The sequence below is a fragment of the Pyricularia grisea genome (genome assembly GCF_004355905.1).
Source record: "Pyricularia grisea strain NI907 chromosome V map unlocalized Pyricularia_grisea_NI907_Scaffold_6, whole genome shotgun sequence".
NCBI lineage: Eukaryota > Fungi > Ascomycota > Sordariomycetes > Magnaporthales > Pyriculariaceae > Pyricularia > Pyricularia grisea.
The window spans coordinates 3452798-3479020 of NW_022156719.1; the positions used below are offsets into that span (position 1 = coordinate 3452798).

A 26223-nucleotide genomic window follows, 5' to 3' on the forward strand; every position below is an offset into this window, starting at 1 on the left:
CGAGTTTGATGAAATCCTGTAAACGTTCCGCGCTAGTCGATAATATGCATCATTGACCGAGGCTCATGAGACGCTTTTGCCAAGTCAGATGAACAGAGAAACATTATCCTTGCTAACATTCAAATCATTTAAATACATGGACCCATCTATCCTGACCCAACTCTCGCGTTGCTGTATTTCTAGCCAGTAGGAGCAAACGAAAGAGAAGATACCGTCGTTACGCCACATCTACCCGGGCGCTTTTGTCTTCAACCCATTAGAAATATGCTTGGGGCGATCTCACGTCATATCGACAGCGAGCGCCATCCTTCTGTAAAGCAAAGCAAGAAGTGGGATTAAGCCCCCAGAGGACAAAAAAAAATAACAAGAGAAACAACGTTTACTCGACAGTCACCGACTTTGCCAAGTTCCTGGGGAAGTCAACGTTGAGTCCCTCCATGACGGCAAGCCAGTATGAAATAAGCTGGAGTGGGATGACGTTCAGGATACCCTGGAGGCAGTCGACCGTCTTGGGGATCTCGATCTTCTCGGCATCGTTGGCGCCAAACTCCTCATCGGCCGGGTTGCAAATGACGATGGGCTTTCCACCACGGGCAACGACTAAATATCGAAATTAACCAGGTTAGTGATGAGCAGTTATATATTGTTCAGGGTACATGGAGCCAACATACCTTGCTGGTAAGCGTTCAGCGACTTCTTGAAGATGTTGTCACGCGTCAGGATCATGATGATGGGGAGGTTCTCGTCAACCAGAGCCAGGACACCGTGCTTGAGCTCGCCAGACATGACAGCCTCGCAATGCAGGTACGAGATTTCCTTGATCTTGAGGGCACCCTCCAGGGCAGTTGAGAATTGCGAACCCCTACCGAGCAACAGCAGCGACTTCTGGTCCTTGAACGTCTTGGAGCAAAGGTCCTTGATGACCTGGTCCTGCTTGAGCACCTCCTTGATCTGGTCAGAGATCTTGGAGAGTCCTTCCATAATCTCCTCACGACGAGCGATCTTGCTGGCGCGGTCCTCGCTAAGTGACAGGGCAAACATGACCATGGCGATGAACTGCGAAGTGTAGGCCTTGGTGGACGCAACACCGATTTCGGGACCGGCGTTCACGTGGACACCACAGTGCGTCAGGAGAGAGATGGAAGAACCGACAACGTTGACGATACCAACGGTCAGGGCGCCCCTCTCCAAGCAGTAGCGCAGAGCCATCAGGGAGTCGGCAGTCTCACCAGACTGAGAGACGAAAACACACGTGTCATCACGGAACACTGGTGCTTGCCTGTCGAGGAAGTCGGATGCCAACTCAACAGCGATGGGAATTTCTGCCAGCTCCTCAAAGATACCACGGACGGCCATACAGCTGTGGTATGATGTGCCGCAGGCAATGAAGATGATACGCCTGCATCGGCGGATGGTGCTGATGTATGACCGCAGACCACCCAGGGTGACCTTCTTGTTCTCAATGTCGAGACGACCACGCATGGTGTTGACAACCGACTCGGGCTGCTCGAAAATCTCCTTCTGCATGAAGTGCTCGAACTTGCCCTTCATGATCTCCTGGAGCTCCAGCTCAAGGGTCTGGATGGTGCGGACGTTGGAGCTGCCATCGGCCTTCTTGAGACGGTGGATGTTGAGAGAGCCCTCGTGAATGTGAGCAATGTCGTCGTCCTCCAGGTACATAACCTTCTTGGTGTGCTCCACAATGGCCGACGGGTCCGAGGACAGGAAAAACTCGGTGGGCATGGGAAGACCATCATCGGTCATGAAAGCACGCGACTGCGAGCGGTGCAGGAGCGACTTGTCGGGAGCAGTAAGGCCACCAGCTGCCGAGGCAGGGCTGAGCAAGCTGCTGCCCAGACCAGCCTTCTTGAGCGCAACGTTTTGCGAGGCCGTCTCGGCCGGCAGAGGGCTGTGCTCGTCTGCGTACTCGACATCGACAAAGTCGACCTTCATGCGCCTGGAGGTCTTGACGCCAATGACGAGCGGTGAACCCTTACGGGCGGCGATGACCTCGTGGGGGTAGTGCACCGACTTGATCAACAGACCATAGGCACCCTCGAGCTCGTTGATGACAGCCTTGGCCAGGTCGGTGAAGCCCAGCTTGGGGTTGTGGTCGTACAGGTACTTGGCCAGCTTGGCAATGCACTCTGTGTCGGTCTCGGTCTCGAACTTGAAGCCCTTGCTCTCCAGGAGCGTCTTCAACTCCTTGTAGTTGGTAATGATACCATTGTGAACAATCGAGAACTCCCAGGTAGGGTCTGACCTGTGAGGGTGGCAGTTGATGCGCGATGGAGGACCGTGGGTGGCCCACCGCGTGTGTGCGATACCGGCATGTGAGTCGAAGGTCTTCTCCAGGTCAAGGTCGGACGAGTCGATCAGCTCCTTCAGCTTGGCGACCTTGCCGACCTCCTTGAAGGCATAGACCTCCTTCTTCTTGTCGCCATCAACGGCGAGACCGGCCGAGTCGTATCCACGGTACTCGAGGCGAGAGAGACCTGGGGGGTTTCGAAATATCAAGGTTAGCACTCTGTGTAGGGCTAGCGTGTAGCTGAGAGTTGCTTTCGCGGGGCAGCTGGGTTTGGGGAGGGTAGGGATCGGCGATAGGAGATGGATGCCAAAACGAGACGGGTTAGGGGCGCAGCGTACCGTTGACCAACGTGTCAAGAATGAACTTGCGGTCCTTCTCCACCAGGTAGTTGATGTATCCGAAAATTCCACTGAGATGTCTCGTTGTGTTAGCAATGCGCTGCTACTGCACTGCTACAGCGGGCATAGCTAATGTTGAGCAAGCTATTCTTGTCCATTCCTTGCTCTGTACCGCTGCCGGTGCCGCAACATGGCAGACCTCGTGAAACTGCTAACGGGAACCAATTGGTGTCAGGGAACACGGGGTTATCATTAGCTTACCACATCTTGTCGGAACTATGGAGTTTTGAGGTTCAGATGATTGTTCCCTCAACCAGTGCCAGAATCAAGCGGAGGGGACTGCAAGAAGTGTTGTCAAAAGAGGGGTATCAAAGGGTAATGAAAAGAAGGCGACGCTGGAGAGGAAGAAGAAGCGACTTTTGTATGGGAACAGCTCAAGATGAGAAAAGACGGTATAAAGGGGAGAGGTAAGGAGACCGAACCCAGGGTTTGACGGGCAGGTGTCTGGCGCTTTATTTCAAAGAGATGCAGCGGTGGGAGGGTGGAATGCAGGCTCAGACCGGACTGGGCAAGCTTGCTGCTTGAAAGCATTGACAGGGATTGGCAGCAAATGTGGGGAACGTGGAGGGGCAACGAGGTAGGTGGGCTGGGGTGGGCTGGGAACGAGCTGGCTTTTTTTCTCTTGCGGACAGCCTGGCGGCGCCCTTTGTGACGCCTTGATTGGGGTTTGTACAAAGCTGTATGCCCCTTCTTTGTCGGTCTGATGCTGTACTCTTGTTGGGATGACACTAGCGGGAAGTTTAGACTTGCCATATTTCGGATGTCTCCCGCCGTCTTGAACATGCGGAGTAGGGATGCAGCAGGTCTCTCAGCTACCTACCCCTAAAAAGCTACCTTACCTTTAGTTATCTTGTAGAATGCTAGGCACCTCTTCCTCTAACCCGACCGCCTGTCTCGCCTACTGCAGATCTACTGTAGGGCTTGCCGGCGGCGAAATGGTCTGGACTCCACGAGGCTCGTCGATACAGTCAGTGAGCGCATTTCTCTCCAGCACCGCCAGTTTGTTGATTTACATGGTCTGATGGAAACCCACATTGGTGCCTTGCCAATTCTACCTATCTACCGTCGTTGATTTGTTCATCTAATTACCAAGTCATTCTCATAGACCAGACCTGGCCATCGCAGTTGCTTTTCTAGAATGATAAGTTTTGAACAGAGGGATCCGGAACAGATCCGTAGGCCTGAAAGGATTACATCAGCTCCGCCCTACCACACCACACGTAGGACATTAATCTGACATGATCCCACCTATCTGCCATGCCAACTCCATTGGCCAGGCATCAAAGATGTTCTCGAAGCTCGATCCAGTAAATCATGACGAAAATAGATACTTAGTATACCCTGTCAATAAAAGACAAAACACAACAAACACCAGACACCTTGGCATTGAGCGTCATCGTCAACAAAATTTGCTGCTGCTAGGTAAGGTAGCTAGGTAGGCGAAGTAGCATCTAAGCTTTGATCGAAAAGAGCCCGGGAAGGCGTCAATTGGCTAACCCCAACCCCTGTGGCTGAATCTGATCCCGAGTGGATGCACATCGTATCCCGCCGAAAGCCCAGCAGCCACTTCCTTCCGACCAAGAGGATTGCACCATTGGCCCATGCCTCGTCGTTAACCTGGGCCATGTTGCTTTTTTTATTCTTTTTTGGAGGGGTTTCTGCTTGAGTGATACGAAAAAAGACAATTCATCACGATAGCATGCCAATATTCCGTATCGCTGTTTTATGCCTCAACAATCACCATTGCTTGTCTCATGGAAACGAAGCTTAAGAGATAGAATAAAAATAAAAATAACAAAGTCAAAACTCCCTCCCGTGTTGTTTCGGATTCTTTGTTTACAGGGAGGGACGTAAACATTGGGCGGATACCAAGACGACGATCGTCATGACGTTGGCGGGAACTTGGCCCAGTCCCTTTTGGACAATTCTCGCACTCAACAGGGTAGTAGCCTGAAGCTCAACCTCACGTAAAATACAAATACCCGAGCAGGTGGATTACACAGCCTCAAAATTCAGGGGTCAGATCGCACAAACAAACAAGTGTGAACCATGTATAGCAGGGCTTGGAGCCGACCATCACGGAGAAAGAGGCAAACAATGGCAATGGTCGGTTTCTGGGAGGGGGAAAAGATTGACAGGGAAGAGTCCCCAATCATCGCCTTCAAACGATAAAAAAAAAAAAAAAAAAGAGATCCTTGTCCACACAAGCCGAGAAGGGCCCCTCCCCTCAAACAAAAAAGTCCCCGCCTGCAACGTCGTGTTCGACAGCGCTAGCCACCAACAGCGGTCGGCAATTGGTGGCCTCCGCGTTAAAGGGCGTAGCTGAGCTAGGTATGTACGACCGTTAGCTAAAGACTTGGCCAAGTTTGTCGCCTGTCAAGTCATCGCTTACTTAGATATTGCTACCTCAACACCACTCCCTAGCCACTACATCCTCCAAGAGACTATGCTTGACCGCCTTGACCTTTACGAACATATGCTCGAGCATAACCGAAGTCGGGGCCGGCCACAAGGTGGACCCTAGTTGCATTCTCTAGTATCGAACGTCTGCTTTCGCTGCGGCTTTCTATTTTGACGGCCGTTCTACTGTATGCCGTAACTGCTCCTGTTTGGGTATGGTACAAGATTACAAATAGAGCAACTCTTTGAGGCTATCGTGAGGCTTCAGTGTCGACTGTCCTCAGCCTAGTACTGCCCCCACTCATCCTCCCTCTATGCTACCCCAGGGTGCCTACTGCGCGGCTCATAAGCTCCCCGGCCGGTCCTACTTTAGTTTAGAGCTTTTGGTACTCCAGTTTACCCTCCAGCTTCTTGGACTCGGCCACCTTCCGCACCGCCTTGTTGAAGTCGTCCTGGTTCACAGCATCGCGGTAGTCCTTGATCGCAAAGAGGCCACTAGATTAAAAAGTCATCAGGTTAGTCAATAGTCGGTGGTAACAGGGGTAGTGGACATCAAAGCCCGGGAGATACTCAAAGACGTACGCTTCAGTCACCACGTTCCTCAAATCGGCACCATTTAGCCCATCACTCATCTTAACCACACTCTCAAAGTCAATATCTCCCTCCATCACCACGCTTGAAGCATGGATCTTCAGAATCTCCAATCGCCCAATCTCATTGGGCAAAGCAATCTCAATCTTGCGGTCCAGACGTCCTGCACGGAGTAGAGCCGGATCCAGTGTGTCGGGACGGTTGGTTGCCATAATGATCTTGGTCTTGCCGAGGTAGTCGAAACCATCCAGTTGGTTCAAGAGTTCCATAAGCGTTCTTTGAATCTCTCGGTCGGCACTAGTGCCCTCAGAGAAACGCCTGCCTCCAATAGCATCAATCTCATCCATGAAGATAATGCAAGGCTCATGCTCCTTGGCATAGCCAAACATCTCGCGGATAAGACGCGCTGACTCTCCGATGTATTTGTCCACGATGGCAGACGAGACAACTAGTGATATCAACCGTTAGCAAACGTGACTTGTTGCCAACAACATTGCACCAATCCAACGCCCCCATTTTCAGCTTACCCTTCAAGAAATTCGTCTCAAGGCTTGACGCGACAGCCCTCGCCAGTAGCGTCTTGCCGGTTCCCGGGGGTCCGTAGAGAAGCACACCCTTTGGTGGCTTGATGCCGACCCTCAAGAATAGTTCTGGGTTCTTCAATGGGAGCTCAATAACCTCTCTCAACTCCCTGATCTGATCGTTGAGACCACCAATACCCGCAAAGCTGACTTGGCCTGGATCTTCGAGTGACATGTTGTAGACGAGTGGGTCGACCTCGCGCGGGAGCATTCGCATTATGGTGAGGGTCGTCATGTCAAGCGCAACTCGCGTCCCTTGCTTCAGCTTGTCCTTGTCGACCTTTGACCTGCAACCGACAACATATCTAGGACCAGAAGATGCTTTGACGATAACTGCAGAGTAGATAAGTCGGTGATTAGTACAATGATCCAACCAGCTGAATATACAGGGCAAGCTTGCGGCCCGCAGAGGCTGTGACGGGCGTTTGGTTCAAGCTCACATCTCTCATCGTCAAGTTGCTTCAGGACTTCGCCGATAATCTGTCCCACGCTCTGCAATGCCTTGATGTTCTCCTCAGTCTGGTCGAAATCCTTTTGCAAGCCTTTGATCTCTATTCGCAGGTTCTTCAGTTTGGACTCCCACTCTCGCGACTCGATCAGTTTCTGCTTGTAGGAGTCAAGCGCATGTTGGCGCTCTTGATCGGTGGACATTGTCGGCGATTACGATGGTTCTGGGAATGGTCTGGATTCTGGAGTATCGATGGCAATAACGGTAGCTGAATAGTTGAGTTGGTGTTGATGGCGGAGGGCGTTGCGGTGGTTGTCGTGATTGCTTTAGGATGGATCCGTGTGCAGACGTAACGCTGTCGTTGCCTCAAGCTGCATCGGAGCTGTACTGGGGCAGCTTTACCTCAGCAAGGGTATGTGGTATGTGGTGAGGTGAGGGTTAGGGTCTGATATCCGCCCGTGCACACCAAGGCACTCACCTCAGGTTGCGAGTCAGTTTTGGGTATGGTACCCATACCCTTACATACCACAAGCACCCAAAAGGTCTGTGCTAGTTAGGGGCTAGACCAGGCCATGGTTACCTAATGCAAAGGCCCCAACCCAAGGTCATCAAATATTCCCGCTGGGCAGCTTGAGGTTCCCCAACACGCAAACTGTCGTCATTTAATGCTACCAAAGCAAGGCTCTTTTTTGGCCCCGCTTCGACACGGCACCTAATTCTGACCAGAGAAGGAAATTTCCCGTCCATAACATCTAACGTGTTTTTTTTTGTTTTTTTTTTTGTTTGATTTTATTCATCGCTTTCCCACCAACTACATGCTCGCTCCTCGTCTAAAGGCTTCATTTAGAAGAGTGCCGCTAACGTGTGGGATGTTACAACTCACATTTTGAACATCGCGCCAAGCTGGTGGAGGCCGCAAGATCTCGTCTGATCTGGTAGTTCCGCGCAATAAATGCCACTCCAGGACGGGAGAAAAAGCTGCCTGAATGCCCTGATTCAAATGCTCCATACCTGATGGAGAGGCAAAGACCCTGGCTTGTTGTCCCAGTGGACAGGTTCGCATACCAACTTGGCGGACCTACAGGCCAGATGGGATTTGATCATTGGGCAACCATTCAATCCAGGGTCCTGATCTAAACCGCATTGATTGATTTCGCCGGACGTTCCCACGAGCTGCGGGCCCGCCAGACTGCAGTTATGCCCATGACGTAGTGCAAATGGATGTTAGAATTCGGTCATCACTTGTAACATGCAATGGCCTCAGCATAATATGCTAGATACACGTTTTCGAAAGTTCGACTTTTATTCTTTTTGTTTTATATTGTGTATTAATTTTCCCCCCTCCCTTTTCCCTCTTTGTATTTTTGGTACTACGCAATTGATATCGCTGAACCGATGACCATGCAATGTTTCCTTACAACTCGATCCCGGACGCTCTATGATGACGACTATTTGGCCCTGTAAACCCAAGTACTAAAGCCACTTGATCCACGACCATATGGACCTTGCGCCGAGAACAACACCACCACTTTTAGGCCTCATTTATAACACGATATATGATGAGCAGCGAAAGGCCAGAGTCGGACACCTCTGGCAGTCCGAGGGCTAGCATCGCTGGTCCCTCTAGTGGCCAGCGGAGGGAAAGGGGAGCAATTGCAGCCCAGGTTAGCCACGTTCCATCTCTACCCAGAGTCTCTTTCGAGAGTAACAGAACGAGATACGACCAGAGGGCTGACATGCCATCCTTTATAATCATGCCTACAGGCCTGCGGTATGTGTGTTCGAGTGTCCTATCAATGTCGTGACATTGACTAATACCTCCGTGCCTTGGCCTATACAGAAAATTGTCGATCTAGAAAACAGAAATGCGACGAACAGCGTCCAAAATGCTCAACATGTCGGAAATTCAATCTCGAGTGTCATTATCGTGAACCTCAGCCCACCAAGTCAGTAGGGGCCGTCATACAAGGCTCGGCAGGAAGCATCCATGATCTCTTTCCGTCCGGCAGCCGTCAAAAGTAAACCGAGTAAGAGTAAACAAACCAACTGACCTCAACATGTTAGAAAAGACAAGACCCTTGTGGAAATACTCGAACGCATCAAGGGGTTGGAGCAGAAGTTTGACACCCTGACCATGCAGCAGGCTCCTTTCCATGCACCTATGGTGACAAACCACCCGGTAGTCACTCAAGTATCGATACCTCAGGATAGTCTCTCTCCTATGACGGGTACGGGAGCCCATGCTTCTGAAGATGGCAGCATAATCACAGGTGTCAGCCCGCCTCATGCGTATGCTACTTCAGTTCATCAGATGCTTGGCTGGCCTATAATTCAACAGCTGCTTAACAGTGTCAGCGCAAGGATGCCAGAGATCAACGCTGCCAATCTTGAACAAGAGGGAATCAACATTATTTTGGGCATCAACAAGTCAGACTACCTGCCGTCCGAACCAGTTGGACCTGTTACCACGATTGACTCGACCACGTCTATGCCCAATCCAAACATCTCGGGGTTTGGCGGTATCCCACTGACGAGCACCTCCATGCAGATACTCTCGAATGCATACTTTGATACCTTCAATCACTGCCATCCCTTATTAGAGCGAAATACCTTTTTGAGCGACATTTTGGGTCCACTTTGCAGTGATGGTCTGGACAGCATAGTCAAGTCAACCTTGGCATTGATTGTGTTTGCTTTGGGAGAACTTTCCATCGCAGGTGACCATGGTGCACCCGTCACTGTGTACAACACCCGCCCCAGTGGCGTCAAGGGCGGTACACTTAGGAATCCACCCGGCCTGGCATTATACAACGAGGCGCGGCGGCGCATGGGCTTCACCATGGCCGATTCGTCACTCGAAACTGCGCAAGCGTTTGCTCTAGCTGGGTAAGAACGGAGTATTGTCTCTGATATGGGTATCGCTTCGGAGTTGGAGTGAAACAGTGGACTGGGACTAACAACTACCGACAGGTTGTATTGCGAAGCCTGCTTCAGTCACACGGTAAGCCTCCCATTTGTCAATCTCGGAGGTTGAGAGATACTAAAATGAGAGAACATAGGAGTTTTGGCGCATGACAATGTCTTCCGCCCTGACTTGTCAAGCACTGGTGCTTGGGTGGGTTGATATTCTTTAATCACTGCTTCTATTTGCTGGCTAATAATCTGACGGAATCCTGGCAGGAGGACCATGGAGACTTCATCTGCACGCACAGATATGACCAAGCGATGCTTTTGGCACTGCAAGATAATGGAAAGGCAGGTGGAATTTTCAGTATTATATTCCGAACGAAATTATTTCGCTGACTCTAAATAGCTATTTTGATATTGAACTGGGGCTCCCCCGTGGTATACTGGAGCAACTGGAGGATATTGTCGGCCCTCCGGTGTTCAGTAGTTTGCTCTCTCACGATGATATCATGGGAACGACCCTGGCACAGGACCATTTTGTGTCTGCCGTAGCAATGCGAAGGCTGGCTTTAGAAGCCCATGCAGTGCTCAATAACGGTGAGTGTTTTAAATACAAAGTCACTTGCCTTGCCCTCCAACTACTTCAGGCTATTGGAGGTCGACTTGATCTAACAGGGTATAACATAGGCCACTTTGCTTCTCGCTATTCCACTGGCGCTCTCGATCCAGATGGCTTCACCTTGGCTGTAAAGAATCTAGTCAGCCAGGTTGATCACTGGCGAACAATGCTTCCAGCTCCGCTCCGCTGGCGAGAGACACAGCCGGGCGAGTTTCCCAATCCCTCCCTCTACTCTGAAGTCCACAGGTCGTCAGTGTTCGCCAGTGCATCTCTCGACATACCCCCGCCGGCTCTGAGTAGCTCATCTTCGGGCTTCATGTTTACCACCGATCTTGATGTAGCGCCGGTCACATACCCATACAACCTCGACATCATGACTGCAGTGCTGCGGTCGAGGTATTACTACATCAAGCTTGTAATTCACCGCCCATACGTCTACAAGGCTCTCGTCAACCCGGAGCATATGTCAGGAGAGGAGGCCGAGGGCGCGGCCGAGTGCCTCAGGGCCTGCCTAAAGTGGCCCATATCCATGTCGCCAACGTGTGCGCACAAGAGGCTGATCCCTTGCCTGTTCTTCTGGACGCAAAACATGCTGGGGATATTGATCCTGCTGCATCTCAGCCAGAACACACCGATGTTGTCCAGGATACGCAGCACCTTATGTGGAGAGAGCTTTGAGCTGGAAGCGAGCGAGACGGTTGGCTTGTACCTTGACTGGCTGCGAGACCTCAAGAGTGTTGACGCGGCGGCTGCATGGGCGTGGGCGATTGTGAGAGCTGTGTACAATCTCGAAGAGTAGACCTGAGGGAATTCAATGACCGAGTGTGGAGAAACGGCAATATAAAGCCGTTGGATACAATACAAACCTCATACTGTAGGCTTTTCGGAGATTTGAACCTTGTGAACCATATCCCGAGACAACCCGCCGAGAGGACGGAGCATGGTACGACTTTTTCCAAGAGGCTCACATTAATGCTGAATATGATTGTGGTGTCATAGAACCCTTGCTGATCACACACAGTAAAGGCCTTGTCGTCTTCTCTCTCTTTTTTTTTTTTTTTTTTTTTTTTTTTTTTTTTTTTTTTTGCATTCTGTGACCTTGTCTTCGTACGCATTTGTTACCACCTTCTCCGTACAAAAGGACCAACATATGTTTGTGCTGGTTTGGCGAAGGCAAAGTGTCCCCGCTTTGTGAACAGGGGGTAGAAAGCAGAAGCTCTCGCTAAAGGGTTTGTTGCTCATAATATTTTCAGGCATGCTTGGTTTGCATGAAAAAGACAAACCAGGTATGGCGAGATCACACCTCCGCCCAGAACCTCCACCTGTGACGCCCGTCCATAATCCATCCCTCTCCTAGTTTTTTTTTCTTCTTTTTTTTTCTGTCCTGTCCGCCATTCGGATTTCAGCCATCTCGGGCCCAGGGCAGAACAACCCGTCGCCAAGTTTACATAATAAGCTACCTATGTACCGTACTGCGTAAGCCTTCAGTGAGTAAAGGGGGATTTTGTGTGAAATCCGTCCAGGGCTTTGAATCCTGACGCCGTCTATGTCGTGATGCATTTATATCACCCCCCTTTTTTTCTTCTTCTTTCGAACCCCGACCCTTTGTTTATTTTTTTGAAGATTTTTCTGGTTCTTGCCCCCGCCCCCCGAAAAACAAAAACAAAATGGCGTCAGAAATTGTCCTGGCGTTGTTTTTCTCTCTCGGGAAGCGCTGCCACCTGAAGTGAACCCCTACCGCCAAGAAGCTAGGTGGACGGAACGTTCCGCTTGTGTCAAAAGGGGGTAAGAGAAGATTAAAATTCGTGTTCGTGACTCTTTTTCTATTTTATATTTAATCTTTTTTTTATGTTATATTATCATTGTTATTATTTTATTTTGGTTTGGTCCTGGCTGAGATACGCAATATCACATGCAATGTTCCCATCAAGAGGGGCTCGACCACCTACATTTCGCTACCATCTGAGAAGGAGGGGACTTATGAGTAGCGCCTGTTCATCATAATATAGAAATGTACCCTTAAAAAAAAAGGCCTCGCCCTCGAATTGGTGCACCGTTATAGGACGGGATTGGGAAGCAGCAAGCAAAATCATGCGATGTTTTCATGTCTCTCTTTCTGACCGTTCTTGGTTTTGCCAAGTCTAGGCCTGCCTATATGCAAAAGTAAGGGGCGTGTTTGCTCCCCAAAAGAATTACCAATTTTTTTCTTTCTGTATTTTTGGGGGCCATACAAATCGTGAAACCCGGACTTTCCAACCATAGTGGGGTGATGATATTGTAGCAACGCAGTAATTACGTCGGTATTGTATGTAAATGACTAGAACTAGGTAGGTAGATAGGTAGGTTGGTATTTCCCCCCCTTTCTTTTTGTATGACAAGGGCTCCGCCGGTACCACAGAAACGTCACACGTCGTGCTTTCCATACCTAGGTAATCTGGTAATCAACCGGTCAAGAGGTTGACAAAGTTAAATTCACGCTAGATTTGGTAACCAACCCATATAAACATCAGGAACAACACTTTACACTCAGCAACTTCTGCAGATTATTACTTGACCAAAACAGCAAGCACTAGTTTATAGAAGCAGTTATAGTATGCTCTAAACAGCTTTATATCGTATTCACTTTTTTCTTCTTCTTCAATCCGCATGTTATATGATTTGACTGTAGTAAATGTTTTGGTGTCTTTAATTCTGTCAACCGCTTGCCGGTCTGGCCAGCCTTTTTGGGAGATTTCTTTTTCTGTCCCTACTAACTCCACCCACAGGTCGGGGCGTCGACGATGGTGAGACTGTGGGGTGATGGAGTGGACTCTTTTGTGACTTGCATACCTAGCTAGACTAGTACCAGATGATTGACCGTACCCATGGAAAGGAAAAGCCAGGTTCGCCTACCAGTTGTCACATATTACCCGAATTTTACTATGTAAAGAGGAAGGCCCCGATCCACTGCCAAGACCGCATTACTTGATCGCGGGTAAGTTTGCCCGTCGGGGTTAAACGATGGCTACCTGAGAAGTAAGAGCATCATTGGCTATACCTAACAGATATATCTTCTTGACCGGTGAGTCTTGTCCAACCCATTTCTTCTTGGGGCTGTTCATCTACTACCTTGATTAGTAGACCTACACAAATGGCCCCGTCCAAGTGCGGTACGTACCTTACCTATCTGGCATATTTCTGGCGCAGGCGGCTCTGGTTGCCCATCCGTGATAAGATCGACGCGTGCAACAAGCGACTTATGCTGTAGATCTATCACACATTGACCAGAGTGACAATAAGACGACTCCCCCTTTATGGTTTGCGATAGCATGAAGCTCGGCCTCCTCGGCAAGCATGAGGATCAGATTTGTCACATTAAGACGGGGTTGTCCGTTGTATAGGTAGTTAGGTACCTACTTATCTTCAGGTAGTTAACAATTGCATACCATACATGTGTTCTCAAGATTGCCCAATTCGCGAACTTGATCTTTATTGTAGAAAATGCAATTAATTTAACAATAATGACAGAGTTTTGGTTATTCCTTTCCTTGCTTTCGCTAGGTTGTCAAGCATCTCGCCCAGCTCGGGACCTCTGTAACAATGTGACAGCCTAACAAGGACAAAAAAACCCCACCTACCCAACTTCTCTACACAGTAAGCTCGGTCCTTTCCAAGACTTGTGGCCCCACCTTTTCCTTTTAGTGATCATGGATCAAGGAACTGGAATTGAGACGATGCCGGTTGCCAAGTAAATCAACTCTGGTTGACTGCTGTCGCTACTTCGTTTGCTGGGAATTTAGTGGACCGAAATCTAGGTACGGGGTACCGTATCTTGCTGAAGGTGCAAGGCTGAAGCTTTACTATGGGTACTGTTGCAATTTTTTTTAAAAAAAAAAATCTTTTTTTCCACGACCCCCTCCTTTGTTACAATTCTGTACGTGGTAGTCAAGGGATTGCCCATCACCCCCATGTTGCTAGCATTTTGCTTATTGATGCCGATGTTGTTTGAAAAAAAAGTGCCAATATCAAACGGCGATTACGGGCATGTGCATCTGCGGTCCCTGCATGCTTTTAGTTCTCAACTGTTTTGCATTGCGGAATGCGGGCTTAAAGAAAGGGCGACATCATGTCATGCAGAGTCCAAGAGCCGCTGCATCGACGTTTCGTGCTTGCCATGTGGCCGTGGCAGAATTTTTTTTTGGACGATTTCTCTCTTTTCTTTCTTTCTGTCTCTCTTTTTCTTTTTCTTTTTCTTTTCCCCGCTTGAACGTGCGCAATCTCGCATTTGCAACAAGACAAATTTTGCGAAACATTAAGATGGCAGCCCGCTGTTGTCAAAAAAAATGGGGGGTCGGTTTGTTGCGGGTTCCATCGTCGACAGACAAGCAATAAAAAAAGAATGCTGCAGGAGAGCACCTGTTCCATGATAGAGCGAGGTGGAAACTTGTGGGGTTGGGCTTGGGTACAAAGTGCTACGCTACTGACCCTACTCATACTCAATCTAGACACTTTATAGCAAACCACGGACCTAGGAGAGTCAGATCCTAGGCACGGCGCGTTCTTAGAAATATCGGCCAACACCAATATTACGCTTGGGCCCCGAGCATCTTGCTGAGAAAATATCGGGTATGTATGAGAATAGCTTGATATGTGGCTCTCTCACACAACCGGCAACTACAAGTTGACTTTGTTGGTTTGACACATACAATGGTAAAGAAGCTGTGAATAGACTAGTGCCATGAATATAGCTTATCTTCAGTAGGTACTCAGGTACGTACTTTCGTTACTATTGACAACAAATTGCCGTTCCCTGCAATCCTACGTAGGACCATGTTCCGTGACATGATACATGGATATCTGCTCTCTCCTTGACGACCCACTAGAGGCGTGTCACAAAGAAAGTATGTTTTTCTCTCAAGGGAACCGGGCACGCAGTACTTTTGAGTAGTATGAAGGCGTTGTGATAATAACGACAACACAATCCATATACATCCAGAAAAATCGACATAAAAAATAATGAGCGTTGATGACTCTCATGGGGACCCTCATATAGGCGCCTAAGGTGCCTCATCAACACATATCACTGGCCTCTACATCTGAAGAAAAGCAAAGTCAATTGGTTTGGGTAGGCTTATTGCGCATAACATCAAAAGTCATACACACCTCCTTGAGCAAGAACTTGGGTTGATTACGCGGTCTCTCAATTATTCTCCGAGGAACAGGGCTCGAGTCGTACCCAGAATAAAGCAAAAGAAAAAAAAAGCATGGTTAAATAGGCAGTTCCAACTTTATCTCGTAGGGTGAACAAGAAAATTGTGAACCGACCGACTGGGCGTGGATCACAGTCGTTGTTGCTCGCTTGTGGCGTATTTGTAATCTTAACATAATGTCCATGATCTTCAATCGCTTGCAACCTTGCTTGGATTGCACCCCACGAAGATCCCATCACCTTATAGTTTATAGTACAGATGCCGCTTGCGTGTCGAGTGAGGGTACATTGTAGGTAATGCTACGTGTTGATGTAAAATTTTGTTTCCCCTGTCCCCTGCGAAACACTGCCAAAAAGAGGTTTTTTTTTTCTTTGCGATTTACACACTGACACATCACGCACACAAAAAAAAGAAAAGAAAACGCACAGTGGAGGTGGGAACAGGATAGAAGACAAAATGTTTCCACATTCGAATAAAAGAGCATGAATTCAAGCCAAATTACTCCGTATCTCAACAATGGAAGCGATTCAACCGGTGTGCTGGAAGTTATTTATATTGCGTGATTTGATAGAATGTTGAAAAAAAGTACCAAGATGCCCTGGAGATGTTGCCCCACAGGCAAACCGAGACCCTAGTATTCGTACCATATGGTTTTGTAGGAGTGACACCAGACCAGCGACGGCAGTCCAAAAGCTCGGGGAGGAGTTACAGTGACCCCGCCGCTCCAAACACATTCGAGTGGCATTGACATGTTTTAAGAAAAAAGAATAGGAGAAAAAGGGCAAAGAAAACTTAATGACACGCCCAGCGAGCACACACGCCCAGGTGCTGCTACAATAAGGATATGCGGGGCAGGGGCAAAATAAAAATAAACAAGTTGCCTGGCCTCCAGCCTGTTAATTGAGAAAAAAAGAGAAAAAAAACTTCGATATTCGGACTTTTATGTCTGTGCAGTAGAAGCGAGGATCGATATGTCTTGCATCCATGCTTTCACGCAAACCGTGGCCTTTCAATTGGACCTTGCACATAAGGAGAAGTGTGCCGAGTTGGTCTCGTCCGGCTGGCCCCTCGCGACGCAAATCCCACCTTGGCTTCTGCAACTGAAAAAAAAAAAAAAAAAAAAAAAAAAAAGAGAACCATAGTAACATGGCTACAAGCAACCACCACAAACCAAACCCGCCTTAGCTAGCGAATTCCACACTAAACAAGTTTCCCATGGCTTGCGTTCCAGTCCACTCACACCCCAACCTGGGATTCGAGGGTTGGTTCAAATACATGCGCAGCCAGTGGCCTATTGGTGCATCAGAATCTATGCGCCGCTAACGGAAGTACCAAGATTCTGCCCGAATAAAAATCATACACCACACCCAGACACACAGACACACCCACCGGATATGCAGGCCACGCTTGAAGAAGAAGCATGCAACCATGACAGGTCGTTTAAGCCGTCGAGGCCGGGCCAGACCAGGCCAAGTCAGGACACAATCACGTCAGTCCAGGTCAAGTCAGTTCAGGTACACAAAACATCAAATGCATTTTAAATACCCATTACTTGCCCACCCATGGTAGCTAGTTGTGTGCAACCCACATCATTCCACCGAGGACGGCATCAGACGATGTTCGCTGGAACGTATTCTTAAAACTCGCCTCTGGGTTAATTGAACTTGGTGTGGAACTCTTTATTATTATTATTTTTCAATATGTTAAGTATTTTATTACAGCCAAACCATTTGGGGAGCGAGAGTTTTGACATTTCGTGGGGCTTGCTCTCGTTTATGCTTGGCTAACCATCCCATCTGCATCCATGCCAGCCATGCCCTCCTCTTCCACCCCCAAAACCTCGTCCATTTTCAAGGGCCCCTGATCCCTGACATGGGCAAGCTTGAGCTTTGACAGTGACACCAATGCGGCACTCACTGACATGAACAAACGGTCAAAGTACAGCAACGACTTCGTGCGCTCACGGACCGGGCTGTGCTCTCTGACATCGATTGGTCTCCATCCTGATACTTTGACTACATTTGCCCTCTTTGTCTGTGTGTGTATGCTACTTTGTGCCCCCACCACAAGCGAGCTTCTTTGACATCGGCGAGAAGACCCAGGTCTCTTCTCACTTGGTATCAAGTTTTGCCAATGTCTTGTCAAATACCTTGTCGACCCGAGTAATCTTTTTGTAGTAACATCGCTGGTAGCTAGTTCCCTGTATTCCATTTTTCTTCTCTTTTTTTTTTCTCTTGTGTACTGCGGCAGAGCATCTTTTTTTATTTATTTATATTTAACGGTACATACGTGGTTGCAAAACTCAGCAACCTACTCCTGTCCTTGATCAGCCCGTAGAAAGGCTTAAAATACCTCATCACCGCGTGTCACGAAATATACCTTACCTGGTTGATCGAATGTATTTTTCTACGCACCTCTCTGTCTTTCTCAATTCCACACACCTCTCGTCGCACCCCCAGCCCACCTTTTCCGAATGGACAATACCACCTCGGAACACGCACCCACCTGGATCGACCCTCCCCTAGCCCTTGCAACTTCGATCCCACCTTACTTTGTCTCGCCCCCATTCCCACCTTGGATTATACAGGATTTCTGGATACCCAAATCTTGGGTTGCCTCGATCGAACGTGCCGTTTGATATATAACCATAGGTTGCCATCCGGACCCTCCAGTCTAGTTCCATCTTGTGTCTCGTACAACTTTGAGCAAAGAAAAGAGAATACTATCTCAATCCTCGTTGCCGACCCTAGCTTTTACGCTAGCTACATCTTCCCGAAGCTCCCCGAGCTCCAGAGCAACTATTTTTTCTCACGCCATCAAGAATCATCATCATTGGCAACCACGTTTTTCACGCTTGGGCCCCGGCAGTGAAGCTCTCCATCATCAGCATCTGATATCTACACTACTCAACCCACTTGCTTCTCCCAAATCTTCCGAAAGGAGGAGGCAAACAAAAAAAAAAGAGAGCGAAAGATAAAAAAGAATGTGCGACTTCACCAAAAACTACTACATATATACCTCGTGCCTCGACCCTGGCGCACATTTTTTCAGGACCTCGGTAGACGGCAGCCACAAGCACGCATGTCCCAAGGGACCTCACGAGAGATACATTATGCTCCCTGGCCATTGCCCTCTGTGCAATTAAGTGGTCTAGCAATCCTCCCAAGCATAATGCAGTGTCACGGGGGTTCCCTGCTTCGTTATGGGAGGTGGCAAAGCAACAAACAAAAGCCAGCTTAACAAGGCATCGGAGGTGGATTTGGCACACGACAGTATCGAGGAGGGAGCCAGGTAGGTCTACCTTTTGATTTTTCTTGTTAGTGCGTCCATGATCAAGTTCCCATGTTTAGAAACACCACCGTCTCTGGAGACTGATTGTTTGTTTGCAACACGAAAACTGACATTGATGAACCGAAAACAGCACCTACTAATACACCTCGTCCAAGAACGAAAGAAGAAGAGTTACGCAAAGGCTACCAGGAGATGACGAATTCTCCCCGAAACGACACGAATTAAAACACAACTTGGGCAACAGTTTGCTTCTCTCGCCAAAATCTCTTAATAGTTTGTCAGACTGGAGACATCCCTCCTCATACTTCTCGCAGCTTTGTTGTCTTCTTTTTCTCCGCCTAATAACTTCCTCAGGAGCTACACACTGCCTAATATTCCAACAAAAAAAAGGTTTCATGACTTTACGAAGACATCTTTTACATATCCTTGAACTCTTCTCTCCGTCTCTTTCTCTATCTGGTTTCGAATGGCACGGCGTTCAGGTTGTTCTTTTGGGTGGACCCTTTGAGTTTCGGCGATACCAAAGCTCGCTTTTCTGATTTGTATATATCTCAATAGGGGTTGGTACTCTGTTTTGGTATATTTTTCAACCCACTTTTTGTCAACTTGGAACTCGCTTCCCCAAGGCTGGCCTTGTGCCAGTTCACGAATCAAGAATCACAGACAAACAAAACTCAGATCTGTTACATTTCTTCCAAAAGCCCACTAGCGTCATCGGTGATTCTACCTATGTAGGTACTTGGCAAGCCCCAGCCTATGTAACCCACCGTCCACAAACAACATGTGTGAACTCTTTCCCCCTAAAATCCATAAAAGCCTTGTTTAGGCCCCCAGATCGGGTTGTAGAGGCTTGCTTGGAAAGGGAAATTAGAGCCGACGGCTATTTATCTCCCACCGTCCCCATTTGGCGGGGATGAGAACTCAATCATACTTTTGACAGAAGCAAGCAAGTGGGCATATCAGATCAAAAAAAAAAGAGAAAGTATATTTTGAGTGCAATGGCCGACGAGGCATGTGGGGTGGGGAGAGAGAGGGGGATGCGGTGCGGATAGCTCAGCCCTGGGGGGGAACTCGGCATCGGAGTATGCAAACTCCGAAAAGATCGCTAAGCCCCAGGCATTCTCTTTTTGTACTCGTTGTTTACATATATGCGGAGGTTAATTACAGCAGGGGACTCTATATTACGAGATGTTTTGTCAATGATAAAAAACATATCAAAAGGCACATCACTGTCGGTGAAGAAAGTCTATGGTGCTGCTCATTCGGACCATGTCTCTTTTCCTCCACTTTCCTAATATCGTCTGTACTAACTAACTAGGGAAACAAATGTTATATGAGGCAAGTCTCTGATGGGTTTCCCCAACCCGATCCGCTTGAAGGGAGATCTTATTCATCTTGTTTTGTTCTTTTTCCTTCTTGGGACGGCCCAAAGAGAGAAAAGAATAATCAAAAACACAGCAGGGAAAATACCCCGAGGTGGCTTGGCAGTTTTACGCAAAATGATACTTGTTGGTCAGCTGCCTTGCCACTCCGGGACACCAAGGGGGGCGCCGAAAGGTAACTTACAGGGCTCACTCAATCAATAACCTATGGCTCCCGAGCCGTCAAAGCGTACCGGATTTCGGAGCAACGCCTTATCTGTCAAAAAAAAAAAAGACAAACCTTTCTCCCCCCACGTCGGGTTGACATTGACGTCTTGGCAAGGCGCAAATATGCTTCAGCGCTAGCCGTCCCGACTGTATTAATGTACAGTGACTTATGCGATATTGAGATAATTTTAGCCCTGGACGATCAAAAGAAATAAAATAAAAAATAGCCAAAACTCTCTGGTGTTCTGTTGTTGTCTGGCAAATACTACTATAGTAATTGTGAGCGGGGTCATCACAAATTGACAACACAATTGGAGCATTGACCAAAATTCTACAGGCCAAAGTTCTTGTCGCTGGCGAAGCTAATCCTTTTTGCGCATACAACCACAAAGTCAAATACGTCGCCACCTGCACGACGACGGCATCTAGACCTGACGCTTGTCTGGACACAAAGAATAATCTCAGACGATCCAAATAAAAAAGAAAACATGGACAAAAAGGAATTGAATAGTCCCAATCGAGACATCCTAATCAAGGCTCTAGCCGCGGATTGAACGCGGGACCTCTCGCAATCGTGCTCAGGAGTTAGAACCCTAAGCGAGAATCATACCACTAGACCACCAGAGCTTGTTGAGGACTTGTTGACTCCGCTCGCAAGGGCTCCCAAGTCTACCGAGTGGAACTGCCGGCTGGAGAAAGAGAAAAATAAAATGCAATCGATCAGAAAGTTTTGGTCGGGTATGCGGCCTGGCAATCCCTTGATGGTTCAAGACGCCATGGCATCGGATAGAAATTCTCAGCACCGATGCGGCCGAGTTGCAACATCGTATCTGACCTTGCCCATAGTATCCCCGTTATAAAAATGACCGAAATGCGTACCGGCGGCGAGGTCAAGTGGTGGAGCACAAGCGGCAAGGCTCGTATTGACGTGGCAGCCATCGGAGCTGGATGAAGGGCGAGAGCCACTTGGGCGGAACCTGAAAACGAGAGCCCCCTCGTCGCCTCAAGGTCCGGATCAAAGGAACATATCAAAACACCGGCAACAGATTCGGGTTTGAACATGGTGCAGCACGAGGGGCGAAGTGCAGCGGCGAGGATGCCTGTCGCCTTACCACTCCGAGCCCACCCATGGTTGTGTGTTTGCAAGTCTGGTTGCAGGCCCCTGATATAGGTAGGGGGAGGTGAGCACTAACCGCACACAGATCAGACATGGAGGGCTGTGGAGATAAAGTGGTCTATATCAGATCCAGAAATCAGTAAATCATTATTTTCAACCATCCTCATATTGCTGCTGTATCCCTACAAGTTCCTTCAAGGAGCCCTGGCGAGCGAAGGGTTGCCTGCAGCCAGCACAAATGCGTCAGCAATGACTATGAGTAGGTGTATAGCATGCCGCGCCAGAAGATCCACCTCGCGCATGAATGGGTATAGTATGCGCCAGTATTAGCGGCACGCAGGCTCGCCAAGACCTGCTTGAATTGGACAGTCGAGCCGTCCAAATTGGGTGTAACATGATTATCATCTGTGTATGGGCGGGTTAGGGAACGCAACTTAGTGCCAGAAGACGTCAACATCCATCTATACTTGCTTAACTATGCTCTGTAAAAATGGCTTGGGCATTTCCATCACAATTCATACCAGAGCTGTATCTTGAATGTGTTAACTCGCGTGTCTGCCATATGTTTTCTGAGCGGGTCGTGCAATAGCCATAACTTGAAAGCACTTAACATCGCAACGAAGGTACCCATGGCTTATCAGGTATGAATGACTGGTAACGGAACTTGAAGAGTTTTGCAGCAGTCTATTTTGTAGGAAATGCCGATGGTTATATTTAATGACAACCAAGAATATAGGTACTGGCCTCGTCTCAAATGGCTATGGTTGTGTCTAGACCCAAATGGTTGGTGAGGCAGCTGACAGAGGCACCCTCACAAGGAACCTGTAGCCACTCGGCAGGGTCTGCTTGATAGCAACGGCTATGGGAAAGGGTAGAAATAAATGCGATGCAACGTAACAAAAAGCAAAAAATAAAAAAAGGCAGACTGAGTGTATAAGTCGCACCTTTTGCTTCCTCCTCATCCCTGTCGTGAATGAACAAAACTGATGTCTCTCTTAGTGCAGCACTAGGCTGGCCAAGCGTCAAGGGGTGTCTACCATCGATGTGGCCCAGTCCGTACCCGACGGCGGTGTGGCGTGCCCCATACCAGGAAGCTTTGACTAAGGTAGGTAGGTAATCAGGACTTCGGGAAGTCCGTAAATACCGTAAATACCCTGGAGATAGCAGTGCTACTGTCCTCTGTACATACTTTGCTGAGCTGTGTGCTCAATATAGAGCACGTAGTTAGGTATTGCATGTAGTATGCAGCTACCAAGTGTTGACTGCATAGGGTTCAAAGATGTCTCATGTTTGAAAGTAGCGCAACTGATGTTGGGATATAACAAAGCGTTGATGTGAATGATTACTAAACTCCCGATCGCAATCAATACTGCATGAGCATATATCGATCGCGAATTGTGGATGGTTGTGCCAATTTGCCTTCAGCTGTTCATGAGATAGAAAAAAAAATACGTATTGACCGGTGGCTTAAGGTAACCAATGTAGCTCTTTTGTATCACCTGCCAAAACGACCCTGGGTGTGAGGTACTTTTGTCTGCGGGCGCTACCGAGCGGGTGGTAAATCCATGTTTGAGATTCCATATCCCTAGGTAGGTAAGGTAGGTATGCGAGTAGCGTGGGGGGTAATTGGCGATTCGCGTACGGGGAGGCACGCAAACGGAAGGGTCCAGACTTTTTGAGGGCCGCACATTGGCCGAGATGATATGCAAGATCTGCCGTGTTCTGCTGTTGTATATGCGACGGATGGCATCGGTTGCATGAACTGCACTTCCCATTGTGTATTTTGTAATCATGCTTGGCAAATTCTAAGTTTTGATATCTTGACGCGGTTGACTTTTTGGAAGCATCGGGGTTACTTACCAAGGTTGATTAGCGTGTGCATTTGCTTGCCATCGTCGGGTTGGACGGACAAAAATGATGTCTCTGCTTTGTTTGGGGAATAACCGTAGCTTACCCGGGGTACCTGCCTTGCCTACCTAAGGCAGGTAAAGGGAACCAATGCAACTAACAACCCGTTGCAGACGTTGATCTCACCATTTATAGCTAGCAAAAGCATGAGAGAAGGTCGAGGAACAATAACAAAGACGGAAGACTAAAGCCAATCACCAGCAATTGCGATTTGATCTGCGAATGCACAGCCGCTCCAAGGGTCCCACTCTTTCAAAGTATGGAAGCCATGAAGGTTTCAATCGAACCAATCAAACACTTGCAGCGCATCAACAACCAGCAAGCTAACCTCGAGATGCCAGCCTATCTCATGTGCTTGCCAAATGACACCTCAGCCAATCAATCAATCTCTTTCATCGGGCATGCCTGCCCGATCCGTCACACATTGGCAACCTGCCTTAGGTACCCAGGGGTTCCTGCCTCCTACGTGCGTTTTCTCAGCTCCCCTCAGGGGTGTTCTGCCTAAACCAGATTATCGGGACCGCGTATGAACCTCGTTCTTGCAGTTCCTTCAGCTCTGGTAGCAAGAGCCTTGTTCTTCAACGCCTTCGCAGTATGCGGCACCAAGCTACGGTTGATCCAGATCCGATACAGAGACTTAGGAAGAGCTGCGGTAGTTCCCTCCAAGGAAAATGCGGCCACATCAACCACTTGACCCTGTCGACAGATCTAGACTTTGGTCCTTTTGCTCCCACGTTGCGATCGACATGATTGTTATTGCCAACAGCCCCACGTTTTCGGATTCCAAATCTCTGGCCTCTGTTACCTATCTAGACCCTTCTTGTCTCAGCCTTGCCGTTCTATTCGAATTGTGGCGCCTTGTCTCTACCGGGAAACATACATTACCTTCCGCTTGTGCGGAATCAACGTCAAACTCTATGTCAAGGGCCAAGCTCACCGGCCTGCACTAAGAAAGTAGCCCGGCGAAGGCCGAAGTCAGGGGCCTAGGTGATTGCATCATGGCTTTCACTCGCCCGGTTTCCGAAGCAATATGTACGCCGGAGGGGTAGCAACCTCAAGATGAAGAAAGATATCTGATCGACTTGATCTCTGTTTTTATTGGAAGCATGAGCAACAAGAATATGGTGATAATCAAGGTACCTATCACGATTCACAATGGACACCCTTGACCATGCCATTGCTCGCCGACACATACCTTATGGCATGACCGCGCCTCAAAATGATGAAGAGCAACGGATACTGAGCACCGCAATCGCAATTGCTACATCATTATCCATCTTGGGTGCTGGGGGCATCATTCTCAGCTTCGCGGTACGTTGCTTTCACGATGTCTCCATCACCTTTTCGGAGATTTATACCAATTCTTTTGTACTCATGAGGACGTTTCACAAAAAATAGACCTTTCGAGACCTAAGGCTGTTTAGACACCGTTTGATCCTGTAAGTTTTCAAACCGATCCACCTCGAAACTTTATGGAAACCTAACATTCCGCAGAGGCCTAGCCATCAGTGACTTCCTGCGAGCCGTTGTAATACTCGTGCCCGCAGCGTTGGATTTGGCAAACCAGCCATTGACAGCAGTTTCGAACTACAGTGCTTGCGTCTGTGATGGCTTCATGGTTCAACTTTTTGTCACCCAGTCAGACTATTGGATATTGATGATCGCAATATATACATTCATCATTGTGACGGGGCAAAACCAGACAGCGGCTTGGATAGACAATCACCAAATTATTGTCCTTGCCATTCCCTGGGCTATATCCGTTACATCTGCTAGCGTCAGCCTCACAATATCAAGTTATAATGATATTGGCTCATGTAAGTGACCAACTCATCCAGGCTTCTCAAGGCATACCAAAGGAGACTTGCGCACGCAAAATTTAAAGTTTCTGACTTTGTGCATTTAAGGGTGCTGGATTCACGAGGAGAATATCAGGCTCTGGTACAATTTCGTACCTAGGTGGACCATCATTATTGCTATGCTGGTAATGTATGCGCGTATATCAGTCGTTCTAAGAAAGGCGCAGCGGGGCTTCGGAACAGCGGCCTCGAGGAGGACTACTGCCGGTCGTCCAAACTCAGGAGAGCCAAAACAAGATAGCCTCGATTCCTTTGAGCCCCTGAGTCTCGCAGAAGAAGGTGGTCGATGCTCTGTCACAGAGAACAGTAACAGACTTAGAAAGGTATTTCAGGCCAAAGGGCTCAGTACATGACATGACAAAAGCTAATCACCAACTCAACTCGAATTAGCTTGCCCGCCACATGGCCCTATACCCAATCATTTACATCATTCTATGGATTTTGCCGACGATAGTCGTTTTATATCATGTCTCGACGAACACCCCAGCCCCTTTTCCTCTCCAGACAGTGGACAAGGTATGTCTGGAAAGCTCTCAACCAGAAAGCCGCTTTCACTTCTCATATATTAGTCACTAACATGCGATCCAGTCCTTTATTGTTATTCAGGGTTTTGTCAACGCCATCACATATGGTGTCAGCGAGTCATCCGTTGCCTGTTGGCGCACATTGCTTTTCTCCCAAGATGTAGAGGAGATCGCGAAGCAGGATGAATCGCATTTCTCTGGCTCACCCGGAGGGATGACAGCAGAACAACGGAATTCCCATACTTCGATTTCGCCAAGTCTCAGCATGGCTTTGTCACCAGAGAGACTTTCCGGCTCAATCTACGAGGAACTCGAGAATGATGCGGACAATCACCACGGCGGTGTTTATGAAGATGAGACTCGTTCTCTTGGACTTGATGATTTGGGAAATACATTGGACCACCCGGCGGAGGATACATCAACACCACGGACGATCAACACACATGTTCAACCAAGAGTTGATTGATTTACTATAAGAAGGCTGAATTTACCTA

At 48.4% G+C, this 26223-nt stretch overlaps 7 protein-coding genes across 7 annotated transcripts; 4 read left to right on the forward strand and 3 right to left on the reverse strand.

The window, feature by feature from the left end:
* Nucleotides 1-35: 35 nt before the first annotated feature.
* Nucleotides 36-3151, reverse strand: PgNI_09015 (uncharacterized protein). Its single transcript, XM_031129005.1, has 4 exons — nucleotides 2908-3151; nucleotides 2647-2717; nucleotides 672-2495; nucleotides 36-600 (listed from the first exon to the last, which is right to left on the reverse strand). Exons 1-4 carry the CDS (start codon nucleotides 2910-2912, stop codon nucleotides 380-382), a joined length of 2121 nt encoding a protein of 706 aa, XP_030978659.1. The 5' UTR covers nucleotides 2913-3151; the 3' UTR covers nucleotides 36-379.
* A 2057-nt stretch (nucleotides 3152-5208) lies between these two features.
* On the reverse strand, nucleotides 5209-7081 carry PgNI_09016 (uncharacterized protein). Its single transcript, XM_031129006.1, has 4 exons — nucleotides 6719-7081; nucleotides 6225-6611; nucleotides 5689-6145; nucleotides 5209-5601 (listed from the first exon to the last, which is right to left on the reverse strand). The coding sequence occupies exons 1-4, from the start codon at nucleotides 6927-6929 to the stop codon at nucleotides 5481-5483; spliced, it is 1176 nt and encodes a 391-aa protein (XP_030978465.1). The 5' UTR covers nucleotides 6930-7081; the 3' UTR covers nucleotides 5209-5480.
* Nucleotides 7082-8285: 1204 nt separating this feature from the next.
* PgNI_09017 (uncharacterized protein) lies at nucleotides 8286-11051 on the forward strand (the record flags this gene model as incomplete). The annotated part of the gene is made up of 5 exons (XM_031129007.1): nucleotides 8286-8390; nucleotides 8491-8497; nucleotides 8796-9612; nucleotides 10040-10230; nucleotides 10321-11051. The coding sequence occupies 5 exons, from the start codon at nucleotides 8286-8288 to the stop codon at nucleotides 11049-11051; spliced, it is 1851 nt and encodes a 616-aa protein (XP_030978657.1).
* A 2049-nt stretch (nucleotides 11052-13100) lies between these two features.
* Nucleotides 13101-13220, forward strand: PgNI_09018 (uncharacterized protein; the record flags this gene model as incomplete). Its single annotated transcript, XM_031129008.1, has 1 exon — nucleotides 13101-13220. The coding sequence occupies one exon, from the start codon at nucleotides 13101-13103 to the stop codon at nucleotides 13218-13220; it is 120 nt and encodes a 39-aa protein (XP_030978656.1).
* Nucleotides 13221-18424: 5204 nt separating this feature from the next.
* On the forward strand, nucleotides 18425-18957 carry PgNI_09019 (uncharacterized protein; the record flags this gene model as incomplete). Its single annotated transcript, XM_031129009.1, has 3 exons — nucleotides 18425-18576; nucleotides 18619-18732; nucleotides 18888-18957. 3 exons carry the CDS (start codon nucleotides 18425-18427, stop codon nucleotides 18955-18957), a joined length of 336 nt encoding a protein of 111 aa, XP_030978655.1.
* A 2938-nt stretch (nucleotides 18958-21895) lies between these two features.
* On the reverse strand, nucleotides 21896-23411 carry PgNI_09020 (uncharacterized protein; the record flags this gene model as incomplete). The annotated part of the gene is made up of 3 exons (XM_031129010.1): nucleotides 21896-21964; nucleotides 22383-23232; nucleotides 23299-23411. Coding segments are annotated over 2 exons (486 nt in total), but the record flags the coding sequence as incomplete, so codon positions are not given.
* A 1090-nt stretch (nucleotides 23412-24501) lies between these two features.
* On the forward strand, nucleotides 24502-26195 carry PgNI_09021 (uncharacterized protein; the record flags this gene model as incomplete). Its single annotated transcript, XM_031129011.1, has 6 exons — nucleotides 24502-24657; nucleotides 24745-24785; nucleotides 24841-25163; nucleotides 25254-25528; nucleotides 25596-25721; nucleotides 25794-26195. 6 exons carry the CDS (start codon nucleotides 24502-24504, stop codon nucleotides 26193-26195), a joined length of 1323 nt encoding a protein of 440 aa, XP_030979100.1.
* Nucleotides 26196-26223: the final 28 nt, after the last annotated feature.

Bases quoted from the DNA above. Each gene is read 5' to 3' on its own strand.
- PgNI_09016 (XM_031129006.1), bottom strand. From the start codon at position 6,929: ATGTCCACCGATCAAGAGCGCCAACATGCGCTTGACTCCTACAAGCAG. The intron at 6,612-6,718 runs GTGAGCTTGAAC...TCTACTCTGCAG, and splicing joins GCAACTTGACGATGAGAGAT to TTATCGTCAAAGCATCTTCT. The intron at 6,146-6,224 runs GTAAGCTGAAAA...TGATATCACTAG, and splicing joins TGAGACGAATTTCTTGAAGG to TTGTCTCGTCTGCCATCGTG.
- PgNI_09015 (XM_031129005.1), bottom strand. The intron at 2,496-2,646 runs GTACGCTGCGCC...GAAACCCCCCAG, and splicing joins TCTTGACACGTTGGTCAACG to GTCTCTCTCGCCTCGAGTAC. The intron at 601-671 runs GTATGTTGGCTC...TTCGATATTTAG, and splicing joins GCTGAACGCTTACCAGCAAG to TCGTTGCCCGTGGTGGAAAG.